The sequence below is a fragment of the Cyprinodon tularosa genome, unplaced genomic scaffold (genome assembly GCF_016077235.1).
Source record: "Cyprinodon tularosa strain WSP-4 unplaced genomic scaffold, ASM1607723v1 ctg166, whole genome shotgun sequence".
Lineage (NCBI taxonomy): Eukaryota > Metazoa > Chordata > Actinopteri > Cyprinodontiformes > Cyprinodontidae > Cyprinodon > Cyprinodon tularosa.
Genome location: NW_024038493.1, coordinates 1,340,609 through 1,359,710, shown reverse-complemented (window position 1 = coordinate 1,359,710; position 19,102 = coordinate 1,340,609). Strand labels below are relative to the sequence as shown.

The following is a 19,102-nucleotide window of genomic DNA, read 5'->3' as shown; positions in this document are numbered from 1 at the left end:
CTCTCTATGGTGCTTCTGTAGAAGGTGGTGAGGATGGGTGGGGGGCAGGTGGGCTCTCCTCATCTTAAACAGGAAGTACAAACACTTTTGTGTGTTTTTCACCATCAAGGTGGTTTTTACGTTCCAGATGAGGTTGTCTGTGATGTTCACCCCCAGGACTTTTTTTTTTACATAACAGTTTCTAGAAAATCTTAAAATACTTTCAGTGGTATTGTTAGAAGGAAAAAAGGAAAAAAAAATCTAATCTTTCACACAGGTAGATACAGTGGCGGTTCTAGACAAAATGTACCAGGGGGGCCAGGAGGGGGCCAGCATGTTTTCATGGGGGCCCAGAAAAGCATGAAATAAAAAAAACAGGCCAAGGGATTCAAATAAATTAAGATAGCTGCATGAAGTGAAATTTCTATTCAGTTAAGTTTCATTAAAATTCTAAATGTCTTAATAGGTCAATATACATTCAGAATTTAGGAATTTTACTTCTTTTTTTTACTTAATTTAAGTTGAAATGACAGTTTTCTATAGAATTAGAATTTAAGAAAAACTGTTAAAATTAGCTGTAAAAAGAGTTTTTTTTTTACATTTGTTTTGGAAAAAACATTTAGCAGATGAAAACTGGGATCCTATCTCAATCCCACTTATGCTATCTTTTTAAACAGTTAATAAAACAGAATTTGTAAAGAAAAAAATAAAATAGATCCAAAGGATCTATCAGTAACCATGTCTGTTTCAGCGCATATCATCATTAGAATTTCTTTGAGTATTATGTCTTCAGTACAGGGGCCATAACAGGGGCCAGGACTTGATCAACAGGGGCCCTGGTCCCAGTTGGCCTCTGTCTAGAACCGCCCATTGGTAGATAGTTTCAGTTTCACAACATGTCGGCTGTTCTCCAATAAAATAAAGGAATTTGAGGTAGCACTGATTGATGGGGTCAGATTTTTTATGTCTTGTCATCAATTTGGAAAAAATATCCTTTTTATGAACTGTTTTCCACAAATGTGAACATCTTTTATGAGGAATTGTACACAGAAAAAAAGATATACATATATATGAGTAGAAAAACAAAGCTTCTTGAAAAAATTGAAAGATTTTCTTGCATAGAAAGTTTTTCATAACATCTAGTTTTCAGGTGAACAAGTACTCTGGCACATTTATTGCAAATATTTGTTTATGATTGTCTTCAGAAGCTTTTTGTTGTTATGAATGTAAAACATGCAGAACAATCCTCAAATAAAAATATGCAAAACCAGGCTTGGCTGGCTTTTTAATACTTTTTTTTTAACATGAAGCTTTAATAATATAAATCATTGCTGATTGTGGGTAGGCTTATAACAATAAATTAGATGCATTATACCAGTTATTATTGAGTGATATAACTAATAACTGTGAGACAAAGGAAATTTCCTTTTATGTGTGTTTTATTATGTATATTTGATAGGTTGCATAATGCAAAAATGAAGCCAGCCATCTGGTTCAGCTGCAAACATCTCTGTCCAGCTTCACCACCTTCCAGGCCAGGCGAAGCACCTAATGTGATCTGGAAAACGTAATTGGAAAATAATGCATTTCTGGAAAAATCTAAAAAAATAAAACCCAATTTGCAAAAGAAAAAAATGTGTAAAAAAGAATTTATTGAAAGAAAATTCTGAGAAAACATTGTTATGGATTCAATTTTTTTTAAACTATTAATTAAGAAAATATGCTATTCGCTTGCCACAAAAGCATAACAACATTTACTCTATAGTGGACAGAGATGGCAAAAGTACTCACTTTCCGTACTTGAGTAAAAGTACAGATACTTGTGTTAAAAAAATACTCTAGTACAAGTGGAAGTACTGATTAAACTTCTTTACTCAAGTAAAAGTAACAAAGTACAGGCTTGTAAATTTACTTAAAGTATAAAAGTAAAAGTAGAAACCACTTTTTTCATGCCGTTGCCTACATCTGCCAATAGGACTAGATCTCCATTGTGTTCATTTTCAATCATCTCGTCGTCCATACTACCATGCTAACGCCACCAAGCTGCAATGATTTGCCGCGAATGAATACCGCCGAACCTGTCGATTCATCTTGTAGTGGTGCGTCAAATGCAACGTAGATTCCCATCCAGTTAGATTGAATTTGGTATTGATGACGTGAAAAATAATAACGGTAACTCCATTGAAATGATTCAAAACTAAAGTAACGAGCCAATTTTTTAAAATGTAAGGAGTAGAAAGTACAGATATTTGTGTAAAAATGTAAGGAGTAGAAGTAAAAAGTCGCCATAAAAATAAGTAGTAAAGTAAAGTAAAAATATCAGAAAAATCTACTTGAGTACAGTAACGAAGTATTTGTACTTCGTTACTTCCCATCTCTGATAGTAGACCCCTGTTATAGAAGAATCCAGATTGGTTGGGTATCACCAGAGCATCTAATATCATCCTGTTAATCAGCAGTTCATGTTTTCTGAGAAGCATCAAGCTTTATAGGATGGATGATTTTTCCTCTCTCTTGGGAAGGGGGATGAAGATTTGTCTGAATGTGTAATTTCCCTCCCCTGAAAGAGAAAGAAATAGCTCCCATTGAGGGCACATAAAACCCAGTTAATGGTGAAGCATACTGTACATCATTAATTCTGCTTTATGACTGCGATCTGGCACCAGTTTCCCCTCCCACATGCCCACGCCAGGCCGTGCGTTTTGCAGTTTTATTATCTTTCTCCATGTGGAAAGTGTTTCTTTTGTGCTTTTTTTTTTTCTACTTTATTTTTAATGTTTTTGATTATCTAAATAACCGTTGCCTAGGCCTCCATCATCTGCCCAGGAACAGTTTCAAGCAAGGAAATGCTGCATTTTTTCTCTCTCTCTCAGTGTGTGTTTGGCTGGCTTTGGTGGAATTAATGAGCCTAAAAACTCAGCATTGAAAAATCTGTGAGTCAGACTGATTGCATCCTCTGAATTGATGTCGTTCGCTTTTTTTTCCTTTTTTGGGGTGGGAGGAAATAAGCAATTTAGCCTGATACTAAAACATTACCACAACAGCATGGAGTGCACGGGTGGGCGAAAGTCAAAAGTGCTTCATATCAGCGCGTCCTGCCCTTAATGATGCAGCTAATATTCTCTCCACAGGGGGTGGAATTCTGAGCATTTAAAGAGAAATCCAGGTGAATGAGTTCATCTATTGCTCGGGTCATATCAAAAACTACCAGAAGGATTGATTGCAGAGGAAGCTGGGGAGCAGACATCTGGCCTGATTTGACTCCTCCAAACATTTCAGGTTCTCTTGTAAGTTAGGAGCGCTACAGCTGGTCTGTGCATGACAGCGAGAAATCTGTTGTTTTGCTGAGTGCCAGAGTCAACCAAATTCTTGGACGGCAGGCCTCCTCACGTAAAAGCTACAGTCACGCAGTGCTTCGTCAGGCCGCTGGGCTGCCAAACTGTGGTCCAGGGGCACAGCATCGGATCCTCGACAGACTAACCAATCAAATATTGGATTATGGGCTTATTGTTCTCTCTAGATTCGACATCCAGGGCTGGAAACAAAACTGAGCCCTTTTTTAAAGATTTCTCCTGCTTGTGTCAAACTTAAATGTTTTAGTTTATAAAGAAAAGCAAGTACTTACCATAAATAACTTGAAGAAATACAAAAAGGCTGTTTTATTTCAATTCCGTTTATTTATATAGCGCCAATTCACAACACATGTCGTCTCAAGGCGCTTTACAGAGACAGTTCAACCAGATGATGCAGTCAGATTGGTTCAAAGTTTTCTATCTAAGGAAAACCAGCTGATTGCATCGACTCATTGACTCAAATACAATCCCTCACACTAAGCATGCTTGTAGTGACAGTGGAGAGGAAAAACTCCCTTTTAACAGGAAGAAACCTATAGCAGAATCAGCGTCAGCGGCCGTCTGCTGAGCCCGACTGGGGTTCAGGGAGACAGAGGCAGAAATACAAGAAGAACATAAATACTTTTAATGTTGGGAAAGGTAACATTAATATAGCTCCACAGATGGTTCTGTCTAGGAAAGAAACAGTTTAGCAGATACTGCTAGTAACAGTAAATGCTAGGCACATAGAAACAGGACTAAACTGTATAGAATAGAATAGAACTTTATTGATCTCACAGTGGAGAAATTAAATTGTGACGTTGGTGATCTATAATGGAGGTTGTCGTTAGCAACAGCCCAGTTGATGTATTCCTCCAGGATGGTGACAGATAAACAGAACCAGACCAGATTAGAGAGAAAATAGTGGTTTGACAAACAAATAGTGCAGAACTGGAGAATAGAAATAGATTAAGGCAGAGAGAGTAAAAGTGGTCTCTATGCCCTCCTGCAGTCTAAGCCTATAGCAGCATAACTATAGAGATAACATGTAGCACTCTAACTATAAGCTTTATCAAAAAGAAACAAAAGTTTTTGATAAAACTTCCAGCACCACAGATTCATTATCAAACCTTTATGAGCTCATTTGACTGTCTTGCAATTGGTTTTAAGTGCAGAGCTTATTTTATATTTTTTGGGTATTTTTCAGGATTTCAGTTTGCTGGTGTGGATTACATTATTGTGCCATTACATAACCAATCTGAGTTTGACTTTAGAGACATTATCTGATGACAAAAGAAATATGTCTTAGCATACACAGCATACAAATCCTCATATTATGATGTTCACTCTTTGAGTCAGCCACTCAGAAAATTTGGAGGCTGGATGTTTGTTGAATATTTTGTCCAAGCAGTTAAAGTTGGAGGACAGGCTGAATATTATGTACAACTATGACTGTGTGGATTTCTTTAAATGCAGCAAAGCAACACAACAGCCTCTACAGTTGCTATAAAGTCGTATCATAAATCTAAAAGTGAACATTATGTCCTTCATAAAACCTGGATTTATAGCAGGGCTATTGCTGCTTCTGGACCCACTATGATGGCAATTAAGCGTGTGTGTTTGTAAAGTTTTTTTTCATAATAAAACATAAGACCAGTCCTTTTAGCCCAAGTATTGCTTCATGTTGGGCTCAGGAATTCGAAGAAAGCCGACTAATGAAAATGACAGTAAAAAGTGACAAAGAGAAACAAAAATTAGAAGTGATTCTAAAAACAGGGTATAATTACAATAAAATTAAGGGATTGAAAAAAACAACAAAAAAACGAACATGAGAGAGAGATGCAAATTGAAAACACATGTATTTAACAAAACCAAAAAAGAACAAATACGTATAAAACTGTTGGAGAAGAGAGGTGCCGAAATGAAATCACCAACAATGACTTAAACGAGAAAATGGAACAGCAATAAAACCAACAAATCATGCTAAATGTTTTTGTGAAAAACACCTCAGAACTGCAAAGTACTTAAAAAAAAAAATGAATATTTTGAAGAAAGTGTGTTATGTACAGGGCTGCCGGTTTTGATTTGTCATCAGTAACAAGCATTTTGTTTGTCAAATAATGGCTTGTTCTGGTTTTATAGACGTAAATCAGGTAAAGCTGGGGATGGTACATGCTGTTCATGAATTAATATACAAATAAACACAATTCTGTGTCAAATTCTAGCTATATTTATTTCCAAAATGTAGCTTGGTCACTTTAAAAATTGTAGTGATCCTAATTTCGAGAGGTTTTGTTCGGCCTGTAAGGCAAGGCCCAAACCAAAATGATCGAATGATCAGATAATTCACAGCTACCATCAAATCATTGCAGTACTGGAAATGCTGTTTAAATCATGATGTTTCCATTATGTAGTTTTATTAGAATAAACTAATAATTTATTTTATTTAAAGCACCCTAAGACACCTTACAATAAATATATTTAGCTATACAAAAAATTAAAGACGAAGAAAAAAAAGTTTTTAGCCTTGATTTAAACGGAGGTAAACTATCAGTAACTGCATTTCCATCAGCTTTTCTAATTGAAGTATTGTATCGGAATAGCTTGATGGAATTGACAAAATGATTGCATTGACTCGAATGCAATCCCTCACACTAAGCATGCGTGTAGCAACAGTGGAGAGGAAAAACTCCCTTTTAACAGGAAGAAACCTCCAGCAGAACCAGGCTCAGTGTGAGCGGCCATCTGCTGAGGCCGACTGGGGTTCAAGGAGACAGAAGAAGAGACACAAAAAGCAGCTGTAAAAGGCGGCCCCATCCAGGAAACACAACCAGGACGACGAGCTCCGAGCCAGCTCCCATGTCAGAGGATGAAGAGAGTCAGTCACAGTCAGAGAAACAGGACTACACTGGAAAAACAGGCTGATCTGCAACATCTATCGACAAAAGGTGTTGATGACAGCAGCACAGATGATGTTTCTCTCCAGGATGGTGTCACAGCCAAACACGAACAGACGAGGCAAAGCTACTATGAGAAAAAGCAGAGAGAGCAGAACGTTAGAGATTGAACTAATAGATTCTGCAGAGTGGGAGAATAGCGATAGAATGAAGCAGAATGGTGAAATGGGGTCCCTAGGTCCTCCAGCAGTCTAAGCCTATAGCAGCATAACTATAGAGATAGCTCAGGATAACCTAATTGCATAATTGAATCAAAGAATAATATATCAAACATTAAAAATGGAAATAAAAAGTTCCCCACCCATCCATCCATCCATGTTTAAATCCATCCATCCATCAATCTGTCATCCATCCATCAATCCATCCATCCATCTTTAAATCCATCCATCCATCAATCTGTCATCCATCCATCAATCCATCCATCCTTTTTTAAATCCATCAATCTTTCATCCATCCATCATCCATCCATCCATCCATCCATGTTTAAATCCATCCATCCATCCATCCATCAATCTGTCATCCATCCATCCATCCATCCATCCATCTTTAAATCCATCAATCTTTCATCCATCCATCATCCATCCATCCATCCATCCATCCATCCATCCATCATCCATCCATCCATCCATCCATCCATCCATCCATCCATCTTTAAATCTTTAAATCCATCAATCTGTCATCCATCCATCCATCTGTCCTCCATCCATCCATCTGTCCTCCATCCATCCATCCATCCATCCATCCAGCCATCCATCATCCATCAATCTGTCATCCATCTATCTTTAAATCCATCAATCTTTCATCCATCCATCCATCCAATCATCCATCCATCCATCATCCATCCATCCATCCATCATCCATCCATCCATCCATCCATCCATCAATCTTTCTTCCATCCATCCATCCATCCATCCATTATCCATCCATCCATCAATCTGTCATCCATCCATCCATCATCCATCCATCCATCCATCCATCCATCATCCATCCATCCATCCATCCATCCATCCATCCATCAATCTTTCATCCATCCATTATCCATCCATCCATCCATCCATCCATCAATCTATCATCCATCCATCCATCCATCATCCATCCATCATCCATCCATCCATCCATCCATCCATCCATCCATCCAGCCATCCATCATCCATCAATCTGTCATCCATCCATCTTTAAATCCATCAATCTTTCATCCATCCATCCATCCATCCATCCATCCATCCATCTTTAAATCTTTAAATCCATCAATCTGTCCTCCATCCATCCATCTGTCCTCCATCCATCCATCCATCCATCCATCCATCCATCCATCCATCCATCCAGCCATCCATCATCCATCAATCTGTCATCCATCTATCTTTAAATCCATCAATCTGTCCTCCATCCATCCATCTGTCCTCCATCCATCCATCCATCCATCATCCATCCATCCATCCATCCATCATCCATCCATCCATCCATCCATCAATCTTTCATCCATCCATTATCCATCCATCCATCCATCCATCCATCAATCTGTCATCCATCCATCCATCCATCATCCATCCATCATCCATCCATCCATCCATCCATCCAGCCATCCATCATCCATCAATCTGTCATCCATCCATCTTTAAATCCATCAATCTTTCATCCATCCATCCATCCATCCATCCATCTTTAAATCTTTAAATCCATCAATCTGTCCTCCATCCATCCATCTGTCCTCCATCCATCCATCCATCCATCCATCCATCCATCCAGCCATCCATCATCCATCAATCTGTCATCCATCTATCTTTAAATCCATCAATCTTTCATCCATCCATCCATCCAATCATCCATCCATCCATCATCCATCCATCCATCCATCATCCATCCATCCATCCATCCATCAATCTTTCTTCCATCCATCCATCCATCCATCCATTATCCATCCATCCATCAATCTGTCATCCATCCATCCATCATCCATCCATCCATCCATCCATCATCCATCCATCATCCATCCATCCATCCATCCATCCATCCATCCATCCATCCATCCATCCATCCAGCCATCCATCATCCATCAATCTGTCATCCATCCATCTTTAAATCCATCAATCTGTCATCCATCCATCCATCCATCCATCCATCCATCCATCCATCCATCTTTAAATCCATCAATCTGTCATCCATCCATCCATCTGTCCTCCATCCATCCATCTGTCCTCCATCCATCCATCGATCCATCCATCCAATCTGATTTCGCAAAAAAAAATCGGAATTGAGCATCAACGCCTGCAATGTGAACGTAGCCTAAGAGAAAGCCCAGCCATCCTGCACAGGAAGCTCATTTCAGCCGCTTAGATCCGGGATCTCGATCTTTCGGTTCATGATCTAGATTTCATGACCATAGGTGAGAGAAGGTACATAGACTGACTGGTAAATCAAGAGCTTTGCCTTTCTGCTCAGCTCTCTGTTCTCCACGACGGACCATCGCAGCGTCTGCCTCACACTGCAGCAGTGGGAAGCTGTTGCTCTTTTAACTTTAGTCATTTTGACAAAATATCACTTTTCATTTGCTTGATCTGAGGTTTCCAGGGCTGTAATTGGCCCTTAATTTCACTTTATCTAAAATGATGAACTTTAGCAATTTTTGTTGTTTCATTTTTATTTTCTGTGGCCCCCCATGAAAAAAAAAAAAAAAAAAATCGCCCCTAAAACCGCCACTGCCCATAAATACAACTGAGGGGGCCGTTGTTGAAAACTGTCCCCGCCCTTGAAAAAGTCTGTGTACGCCAATGGTTTTAGAGTTACTGAAATTAACTTTGAAATCTTTAATTCTAATTCATAAGAAATGTACATGATTAAAAGAGTGGGTTTTTGCTTTTTTATTGTTAATCCTAAAATAGGTATGAGATTATTCCATTAGATTGGATTTGTCAATGAAATAATCTGTTATGTTATCACTGAAGAGCTCTATTTTTAATAGAGCTCTTCAGTGATAACAGGTTGGAAGCTGCTCCGCTCCCAGATGAGAGACCTTAAATTACCCGGTGACACTTGAACAGCATCAACATGTTATGAAACATGTAATGGGATTCTCATGGTCCCTTCTTTGTCGGAACGGTAGTCTGTGTCTGGGTTCTCAGGTTTCACTGCAGGGGCCTCCTTCTTCTTGAACGGGGCGGAGGAGGCGAGGAGTCAAAGTTCTCCTTTCTGTGCTCTCTTTCGGGGCCCCCGACACACGGGGTCAGAGCGGGACCGGATGGGCTCGTAGCGGACACCGGTTCGGACGTCAATGAGAGAAAGGGAGAGGGAGAGCGCGCGCCTGAGCGAGCGTTAATTAGAACAACCTGGTGAGGCAATTAGGCGCGAGGAGAGAAGAGCGGAGCGGAGCGGAGGGGGCACGCGGTGAGTGTTTGGCACCAACAAAACTCACTTCAGACTCGTCAGCTTCGTCTTCTGCTCAGGTTAAAGCTTCCTGCAGGTTTTAGGGTGTACAAAAAAACTTTTTACAGAGTTTTGCATTTTTTAGGTATTTCTTTTTTTGGACTCTCGCAAAGAGGTGAGTTATTTTCCAGCCTCAATGGAAAAACTGCATATTTTTTAAAAGCTTGCTAATTAATTGAATTGGGGTTCTAAAAAAAAAGAATTTCTGGCTACAAAGAATTATTTCACCAACTAATATCTTTAAGGTTTTCTTATAATCTTCTTTTTTTTTTTAGGTCTGTTTCTTTTTTCTCCCACATAACTTTGGCAGCAGTTTGTTTTCCTCCTGAAATCCCACAATTTCCAAAACATTTAAGTCTGACTCAGCAAAGTGTGTTCATGCTCTGTGGAGGTTCTTATTTTTAATTTTTTTCTTGGTGGCTTCTTTTGAAATCACAAGGATCTTTTAAAAAAAAAAGGCTCATTTCATGATGAGCTTTGTGGGTTTAAACCTCATGGCTGGCACCATGAGGGAAGTCATGATGGACATTTGGATTCCTGAGACTGCATGAAAGGGATTTTCAATCCCCCCCTCCTCCGTCTGCTCTGTGAACCCTAAGAATTCAGGCTTTCTGGTTTTGGTTAAGCAGGAATGTTAACTCGCCTTTTGCTTTGTCCAGATCTTTTTGCCCAAATTTCTCCTGCCCCCTTCCTTCAGCCTCCTTCCTGGAGCTGAGAAAAAGCCATTAAATCAGTGCCCACACCAGTAAACGAGCCACCGTTTTACAAAGAAATCTGGGTGGGAATTGCTGAATGACGAGCTGTTGCTGCCTTTCAGGAGGGTGGATGTCAAAGTTGAGTAATTTCAAGCAAAACCCTTTAAACTTTCAAAGCTTCCTTAAAAACACCCTGTCCTACCATCCGGTGCATCTTACAGCCATTAAGTTCTCCTTGAGGTTAGTGTTTGCATGATGGGATTGATGGTCATGGTGTCCCCCACCTGTAGAAGTCATCAGAAGCAATTGCTGATGTCTGGTAAATTCCTTTATGACAGAAATATGCTTGATCTTGACTTTAAGGAGGTGTTTTTGAGGTCCAATAGATGCTTTTTATTGTAGGTATCATTAATGGTAAAGCAGGTTGGGGGACTTGTCTGAAATGAGATGCTTATTCTCCAAACCCAAAAAAATGGGCTTAATATCTGAGGCTTTTATTCTTAATTGGAGGTTTAAAGAGATCTGCTTTGGTTACTGCCAGAAAGGCTTTTAAATGTAGCTGTGAGAACTAAGCCATCACCAGTGAGTGGGATTGGGTCAGTTGAGGCTAAAAGACCGGACCCCCCCTCCCACAGTACATGGAGGTGGGCGTAAACCTTGGATCTCGGCTTGTTCCGTCTCCTGCTTTCTTCTTTCAGGGTCACAAAGGTGCCGTTTGGTCCAAAATGTTTGCATGTTCCCACAAGCAAGAACCGGCATTTAGAGGCTTGTTTGACTTAATGACACCGTGTCTCTGCGAGTAGGAGTCTGGTAGGTCTGGGGTTTTTGAAAGCCATAATTTCCACTGTTATTTTTTTCCTTTGGTCTCATGGAGGCGAGTGTTTCCACCATCAGCATCACGTTCAGGCAAGTCTGGCCTTCCAGTGTTCGGTCCTCGGGAAGGTAGGAGTTTACTGAAAGGTTTACCTGACGAGTGAGACCATTGTAGCTTGGTGAGTCATTGAATAGGGTTGTTTTTGTTCGGTTTCTGAAAACCCCATTAAACCTCGATGCCGTTCAGCTTTTATATGGAGTGAATTCTGTTCCATTATTGTTGCAAATGTAGAACACATTTTGTAGATGGAAATAAAGTAAATGCAATCCAGAGATGGAACTTAAAACAAAAAAAAGTTAAAATCAAAGTTTTCTATAACTTTGCTGTCTCCATTCATGTGTATATATATTAAAAATTCTTCCAGATAACATTTCAATAAAACGGCTCCCTCTTGACCAATAAAAATGATAACGTCCAGCATACTGGTGTAGATGTCACTTCTCTCTCCACTCCAGAGAAAAGCCTGCCCCCCAGAAGAGAAGTCAAGAGAATGTGATCTATAAAGCGAGATTCCAAAAATATGTGATCTGAAAAATATGGAAATTTAAAAGGAATTTATTTAGAAATGTGAAGAGAAATAAAATGGAAGCTTAAAATTGGATTAAAAAAAGGGTTAGCCCCAAAATCAATCAGCATGTAGAAAAAAATTATTCTGAGAAATTGTTTGCCTTACCCCTACTCTTGAGTAATCCCTTTAAATCTATTTAGAAAACATGGTTTTTCTTTTTCAAAATAATGGAACCAAATTCACTCCATAGTTTTTCTTTTCCCCTGAACATGGGTCTTTCTGCAAATGGAGATACGACAGTCAATTCTGTTGTGGATCTTGGCCCTGTTTCTGTAATTTCTTGACATCATTAAAGGGCTGGAGGTGGTAAATAAATTCCTGAGTGTGTTCATTGCTGCAATACAATCATTCCTACCATCAAAAGCCACAGCGGGTCTCCTGGCAGCAGTTACTGGATGGCTCTTGCATTTCTTTTGGGATTAAGCTCGGTATGCCATGGAGTACGGCGACCTTGGTCTCACCAACCCCTGTAGAGCATTTATGTCTTATTGATTAATTTGCTGAGTTTTACAGAACTAAGAGAAATTAAGTTCTTCACAATCATCATTGACTTTTCTAAAAAAGATCCTTTAGATGTGTAAAGCTGGTAGTTTGATGTTATTGGGGTATTTTATAACGCCAATTAAGGCTGTTTGAGTAATGGCAATGCTTATAAATCTGGTTGAGTAATGGTTGGGAACAAATTCTTTGCGCTGTTATTCATGTGGTCTATAAAGTGTTAGAAAAAGAAGGGGGGAAAACAACCATTTGTTTCCAAGTACTTCTGTTGTCCAACAAGACGATTAAAACCCCCAAATATTCAGATTTAAGTTTTATAGGTTGGCAAATCGAAGCCAGAACTCGCAGTTAAAGGCCCCCCCTAAAAAAAACGTGTAGAGACAAATGGATTTTATTAGAATCATTTCCCAAGGCGTCATTTTGAAAAAGCACTCTTAAGAAGTGGGTGAAAATGCTCGCGCTCATAAAGCTAATGTGTTTTTGGTAGGGCAGTAGTTGGGAATGGTTGAAACGACGTAAAAATGAAATGGCCCGGTTAAAAAGCCTTCAAATAGTTAACTGGAGAGTCAACCTCTTTAAATTAGACTAGGGATTAAAGGACAGATATGTGGGAGGTGTCTGTAGTCAACAAGTCATCTCTATATCTTGTATTTCAATGGTTGCAGGCAAGTCCAATCTTTTCCATTGAACCTGCACAGATTGGATTCGCCTGGTTCAGTGGGAACCCCCCCTCCCCAGTATCGGCACCGTTTTAAAGCTTGACAACTAGCTTTAAATGGTCCATCAGTAATCTTGTTGCCACCATCTACCATTTATTCCACTGTTGCAAAAAACATGCTCTGCAAGCAGAAATTGAAAGGAAATTTTTCGTTTTTTTGTCTAGTTTCTAGGTTGCAATTCATGTGTTTTTGTTGTTTTTGTTGAAGGTAAAATGATGTAGTTTTAGATGGATTATATGTGTTTATCCAACCCAGGGGTTCTCAAGTCCAGTCCTTAAGAGCTACCATCCTGCAACTTTTTGATGCGCCCCATTTTTAACACACCTGAATCAGATGAGTGGCTCGTTACCATGCCTCTGATGGGCTAAATGAGGAGATTGACCCATTTGATTCAGGTGTGCTGGAGAAAAGATGCATCTGAAAGTTTCAGGACGGTAGCTCTTGAGGATTGGACTTGAGCACCCCTAAACTATAAAATGTATATTGAACAGTTTTCCCTTCATTACTGATGAGTTGGTTATGTTTTTGCTCAATAAATTGGTTAACAATCATTTGAATAATCAATCAGATGGCTGCAGACTTAACTGGGATGCTAATCCTCAGGAAAGTCTCTCCTGAGGGTTTTAGATGATCTCTGCTTTGACCTTCAGGCCTCTGAGGCCCCTGATAGCTGCTGAACGGTTGCTGTATTCATTTGACCCGGGTTTGCTGGGGCAGCAATGTTTAAAACCTCAGACACTGATCCACCTGTGGCCTCATGAAGACTGACGGAGGGAAAAACAGGACAGAAGAATCTTCAGTCAGTTGGTCCGGTTTACTTTGACATTTTCAAGCTTTTCTTTTCCCCTTTTTACTGAAATGCTCAGCATTTATGTCACCACCATCACCACCCCCAGAGCTAAGATGAACTAGGCTGACCATTTAGTATCTGGAATGAGTTCATTGTGGCTCCATAAGGTGAACTCTAGTATGGTTAGTATTTCAGCTTAGGTGTGAAGGCACAGTAAAGACCTGAACACTATGTGGGAAACGTGGGTTTTTAGAGGATTGAACCAGTTCACGTCAATGAGCAACATTTCACAAGACGCCTCTGATTACAGCTTTAAAAAAACAAGACCTACACTTCAGTTTTATATAAGCTTCACGGTCAGCTTGGACCCAATTAACACCTTCCTTTCCGTTACCGGATGGGAGGTGGATTTGCTGAGACAAATCTGTAGTTGGAGTCCATGTGAATTTAGATCTAGCAGACAAGCACTCACCAAACACCTTAAATGTTTGGAAATTGGAAGGACAATGCATTCGACTCGTTTTTTTTCTTCTGTTAAAACTAGTGACTGACAGTGATTGGTGAGTAATGAACTTAAAAAAGCAGGTAGAACTTATTTTTGAGATTCTGGATTGCAAAATTAAAGCAGATTATTTTCTTTGACCCTGTAATGCCAAATGTATCATATTTGATACATACGGTTTCTGAAATGTTTTGCGTCTGACACCGTTTGTATAATTTAATGGTAAAAATTTTGCTCAAAATCCTATTGTACATAATCAGATTACCTGATAACAGAGGGCAGAAGACTACACAAAACATAATCTTGACTTATCGTATAGTAATTATCAAGAATGTATTTCTGTTTTTTCTTTTTACATTTTTTGTTAAAAGGCCAAATAAGGACTTAAAACCACAAAAAAATTTCTGCTTTGTTTTATTCGTGGATCGGGCTTTAAAGGGTTAAAACTTCCATTTAGAAAACATGTTTTTTGCTTGCAACAATACTGGAAGAAATTTACTCCGTATTTTCTCAAAACAGTCAGAAAATATCTGTTTAAACATGCCATTAGATGTTTTAGTGAAACAATTCACACCTTTTTATAAGGTTTTGTAGTTGTGATGACTAGAGATTTAGCTAAACTGATTTTGTATTCAAAGCTTTATACATTTTACTTTTAAATGCAACTTTAGGGGGAATAAAGTATGCTTCCAGCAACTATTCTTGGACCATTGGAAAGATTTAATTTATGTAAATGAGGAGTGCCAGGGTCTATGGTTGCCATGCTTTGTTCAAAACCCTTTGACTTATACTGGTGTTCTATCTTCTGCTCCCACAGATATAATTTTTTTTTTTTTAGTGCTTCTGGTTCTTCGACACCATGAGTTGGAGCTTCCTGACGCGTCTGCTGGATGAGATCTCAAACCACTCCACCTTTGTGGGAAAGATCTGGCTGACTGTGCTCATCATTTTCCGCATCGTGCTGACGGCCGTCGGTGGCGAAACGATCTACTACGATGAGCAGAGTAAATTTGTGTGTAACACCCAACAGCCCGGATGTGAGAATGTGTGCTACGATGAGTTTGCTCCACTTTCGCATGTCAGATTCTGGATCTTTCAGGTAGGGTACCCAACATAAAGGAGTTCTTGTTGTTTTCAGTTGCCTCTGGTAACCTCTTCACAAACCTTTCTTTCAGGTTATAATGATCACCACCCCCACCATCATGTATCTTGGTTTTGCCATGCATAAGATAGCTCGCATGGACGACTCGGAGTACCGCCCGGTTCGCAACAGAAAGAAGAGGATGCCTATCGTCAGCCGTGGGGCAGTACGGGACTATGAGGAAGCAGAGGACAACGGGGAGGAGGATCCAATGATATCTGAGGAGATTGAACAGGACAAGCCAGAAAAAACTGAAAAAGGTAAGGCAGCAATGAATTGAGAATAAAGGCTAGCCTTCCTGCTATCCAAACATTATGAGGAAGGCGCCTACCCCTCTTGGAATCCTTTGATTGAGATTGGATGAATGGCTTGAAATTGTCTGTGTGGACAGAAAAGAGATTAACTTGCCATTTAAACCTTTTCTTTTTTTTTTCCTTTTGAAGGTACCGAAACAAAACACGATGGCCGACGACGGATTCTGCGTGATGGCTTAATGAAACTCTACGTTTGCCAACTCCTGTGGCGCTCTGCCTTTGAGATCGCATTCCTCTTTGGCCAATACGTCCTCTACGGTTTTGATGTAACCGCATCCTATGTCTGCTCTCGGCTTCCCTGCCCACATTCTGTGGACTGTTTCGTGTCCAGACCTACTGAGAAAACCATCTTCCTGCTGGTGATGTACGTCGTATCCTTACTCTGCCTGCTCCTCACCGTCCTCGAAATCATCCATTTGGGTATCGGCGGAATACGCGACACCTTCCGCAGGCGTGCCTTGCTCAACTCCCAGCGTCGGCCGCGTCCGCCCTCATCCCGCTCCCTGCCCACGGCTCCCCCAGGATACCACGCCACCATGAAGAAAGAAAAGCTGAGGGACTTGCCGATGGGCGATTCCGGGCGAGAGAGCTTTGGAGACGAGGGCCCTTCGTCCAGGGAACTGGAGCGGCTGAGAAGGCATCTGAAGATGGCGCAGCAGCATCTGGATCTTGCATACCAAGCAGATGAAGGAAGCCCCTCGCGCAGCAGCAGCCCGGAGGTAAACACAGCTGTACAGACAGCTGCTGAGCAGAACCGCCTCAACTTCGCACAGGAGAAGCAAGGAGAGTCTAGTGAGAAGGGTAAGGATAAAGTGGATAGATCAGTTAAAACTTGATGCGTTTGCTGAAACTTAAATACTAACCAATTCTGGTTTTGTCCCTTCAAGGAATACGTGCCTGAGCGTGCTTCCAGCCTCAGAAGTCTTGTCCTTCCATTCCTACTGGCCTTAAATGTTTGGGGGGGGCACACATGGGGACAGTCGGACCACTGAGGAAGACCAAAGCGTGTGTTGGTGTGTGAATGTGTCGGTGTGGATGAAAGAGTTGTGCCTTTCAGTATTGGTGGTCATTGCAAAGCAAAAGTGCTGCTGACTGAATTTGTGTGACACTAAACTTGAAAGCCTGCTACGTCTGGAGTTTTTCTTCTTGCCAAACCTAAACTGTGCCTTCAGTTAAGCCCAGATCTTTCAAATATCCTGTTTCTTTGTAACCATGCAATAGTCCTAATCCAGCTTACATTTTAAAAGCTCCATATTTATCTGGCTGAGCCAACAGTTTGCCTTTTTTGTGAATTGTGACTGAGTGTTGAGGCTTGTTCTATGATTTTTTAAAGAGCTTAGCCTCAGGGTATGTCAGTTGGACTTTGTGCATTGCTTTTATTTTTCCTGGCAAGGTTTGCTTAACCCATGCTGGCTAAGTCGACAGAACTGGGTACTGGGGTTCCTGAACCATAGAAATGTCCAATTGGCCAAATAATATACCTGGGCAATGCTTGAACCCTTAACTAATGGGAAATGTTTTGTTTTTTTCTTTTAAAATAAATATCATTTTACCAGCTTTCAGCTTCAGAAGTAGAATGTAGGAGAGTTCAGCCAATTAGTTCCAAGAAAGATGGGTTGTTTTCCCATTATCAGTTGCATCCTGAGAAGGAAAATGGACTAAAGCCATGCAAACATGTTTAGGTCATTAGAATACTGATCTGTAACTTCAGAATTCAAACCTTTCCATAGCTTTCTATTTACTTTTACTTGTGGCTGCAGACAAGACCACTCCTGTATCATCTCACTTGCAGTTTTTGCTACGGACATCATTCCGGTATATGGTACTCCTTAAATGGCTACTTTGTTTTTTTTTTTTTTTTGTAGTTTTTTTTTTTGTAGTTTTTTTGTAACTAGAGATTATTTTGTCTTCAGAGTAAATAAATATATTTGATTCCAACATCTTGTTTGTTTTTTTTTGTTTTTTTTTCCTGCTCATAAACTGATGGATAATGACTAAGCTCCCTTCTCAAAGGCTTCTCTATGCACTGGATTGCTGATTGCCTGAAAATGACACGCCATACAAATGCCTTCATGTGTAGCATTTGGCTGCAAAAAACAGTGCGCTGTCCATAGGAAGACATTCCACATTTAATTTCACATCCACTTGATGTACTAACCAAGAAAATCAATATGTACGCCAATGTATTCTATAGCATATTATGTAGCGTAATATTCTGGCTATCTTGGACTGAATCGAAGATATTGACTAAATTAGCCATAGACATTGTGTCTAATGTAAGAAAATGGTACAGTAAATGAAAAGTAATTCACTGTGAAATGTTAATGTAGTAATTAAGCAGATGCTATAGTTTTTTTTTATATATAGCTAGCATGCATTATCAGACATGTAAAATGTAATTACTGTAACTGTAATAAATTAATGTATATTACATGTACTGTATATCAGTTTAGCACTTTTGGTAAATCTGTATTCTTTAACATAATTTAATTATTTTGTATAGTGTTACATGATTTTGACTTTATACTAACTATGCTATGTGATGTGCCTATTTTATAAGTTAAAGTAATCTGCTTATGATGTGATGAATTTCTTTTATTTTGAAAGTCTTAAGCCCCCCTGAAAATAAGAACATCATGCTGTAGCGCACGTATTGTTTACATTGCGACCGTTCTAACTAGGGAGTACCAATATGGCGGCCAGTGGCTTCACTTCAACCCCGTACTACCAACAGGCAATCAGCAATCCAGTAAATAGAGATCAGTGGTTTGGACCAACAAAAATCTGTTTTTTTTATTTTGTATTTTTTAAGGTATTTGATGTGTTGCAAGGATTAGCCTACATTGCCATCTACTGGGAATATTTATTTTTTTCCCCCTTTTTCAGTGCTCTTTGTGTATAATGCAACAGCGGCTAACTACTTGCATAGTCTATTTTTTAGAAATCCCTCAGACTGAGAATGCATGTAATGGTAAGAAAAACAGTAAATCATGCAAAATTGGATAGGGAAAAGTGGTCTCCATATCCTCCAACAGTTTAAACCTATAGCAGCATAATTGGAAATGTGCTTGGGTGCTCCTGAGCTAACAATATTTTAAGAACCACTAAATAATACTGAAAAAAGTGCTTTGTAGGCAAAAAAATAAAATTAGGCATGTCTTTTGATGAAACTTGATTAAAACTCTTTTGTGTGAAAGTTTGACATTCATTTCAGAATTGTAAAGTGGACAATGGGATTTAGATGGGGTTGTTTTATTTTTTGCTATAGTTAAGTCAATTATTCAGCTTTAAAAACCATAGGTTGGGTAAGTTT

General features: G+C 39.6%; 1 protein-coding gene across 2 annotated transcripts; it reads left to right on the top strand.

Moving 5' to 3' along the window:
• The first annotated feature begins 9,439 nt into the window (after window positions 1-9,439).
• LOC119780810 (gap junction gamma-1 protein-like) lies at window positions 9,440-16,917 on the top strand. 2 transcript variants are annotated; one of them, XM_038281007.1, is made up of 5 exons: window positions 9,440-9,649; window positions 15,173-15,433; window positions 15,510-15,735; window positions 15,919-16,590; window positions 16,677-16,917. In XM_038281007.1, the coding sequence occupies exons 2-5, from the start codon at window positions 15,194-15,196 to the stop codon at window positions 16,688-16,690; spliced, it is 1,152 nt and encodes a 383-aa protein (XP_038136935.1). In that variant the 5' UTR covers window positions 9,440-9,649; window positions 15,173-15,193; the 3' UTR covers window positions 16,691-16,917. The 2 variants fall into 2 exon arrangements, with proteins under 2 accessions (XP_038136935.1, XP_038136934.1); XM_038281006.1 differs by having other exon boundaries at window positions 15,152-15,433.
• The last annotated feature ends 2,185 nt before the right edge of the window (window positions 16,918-19,102 follow it).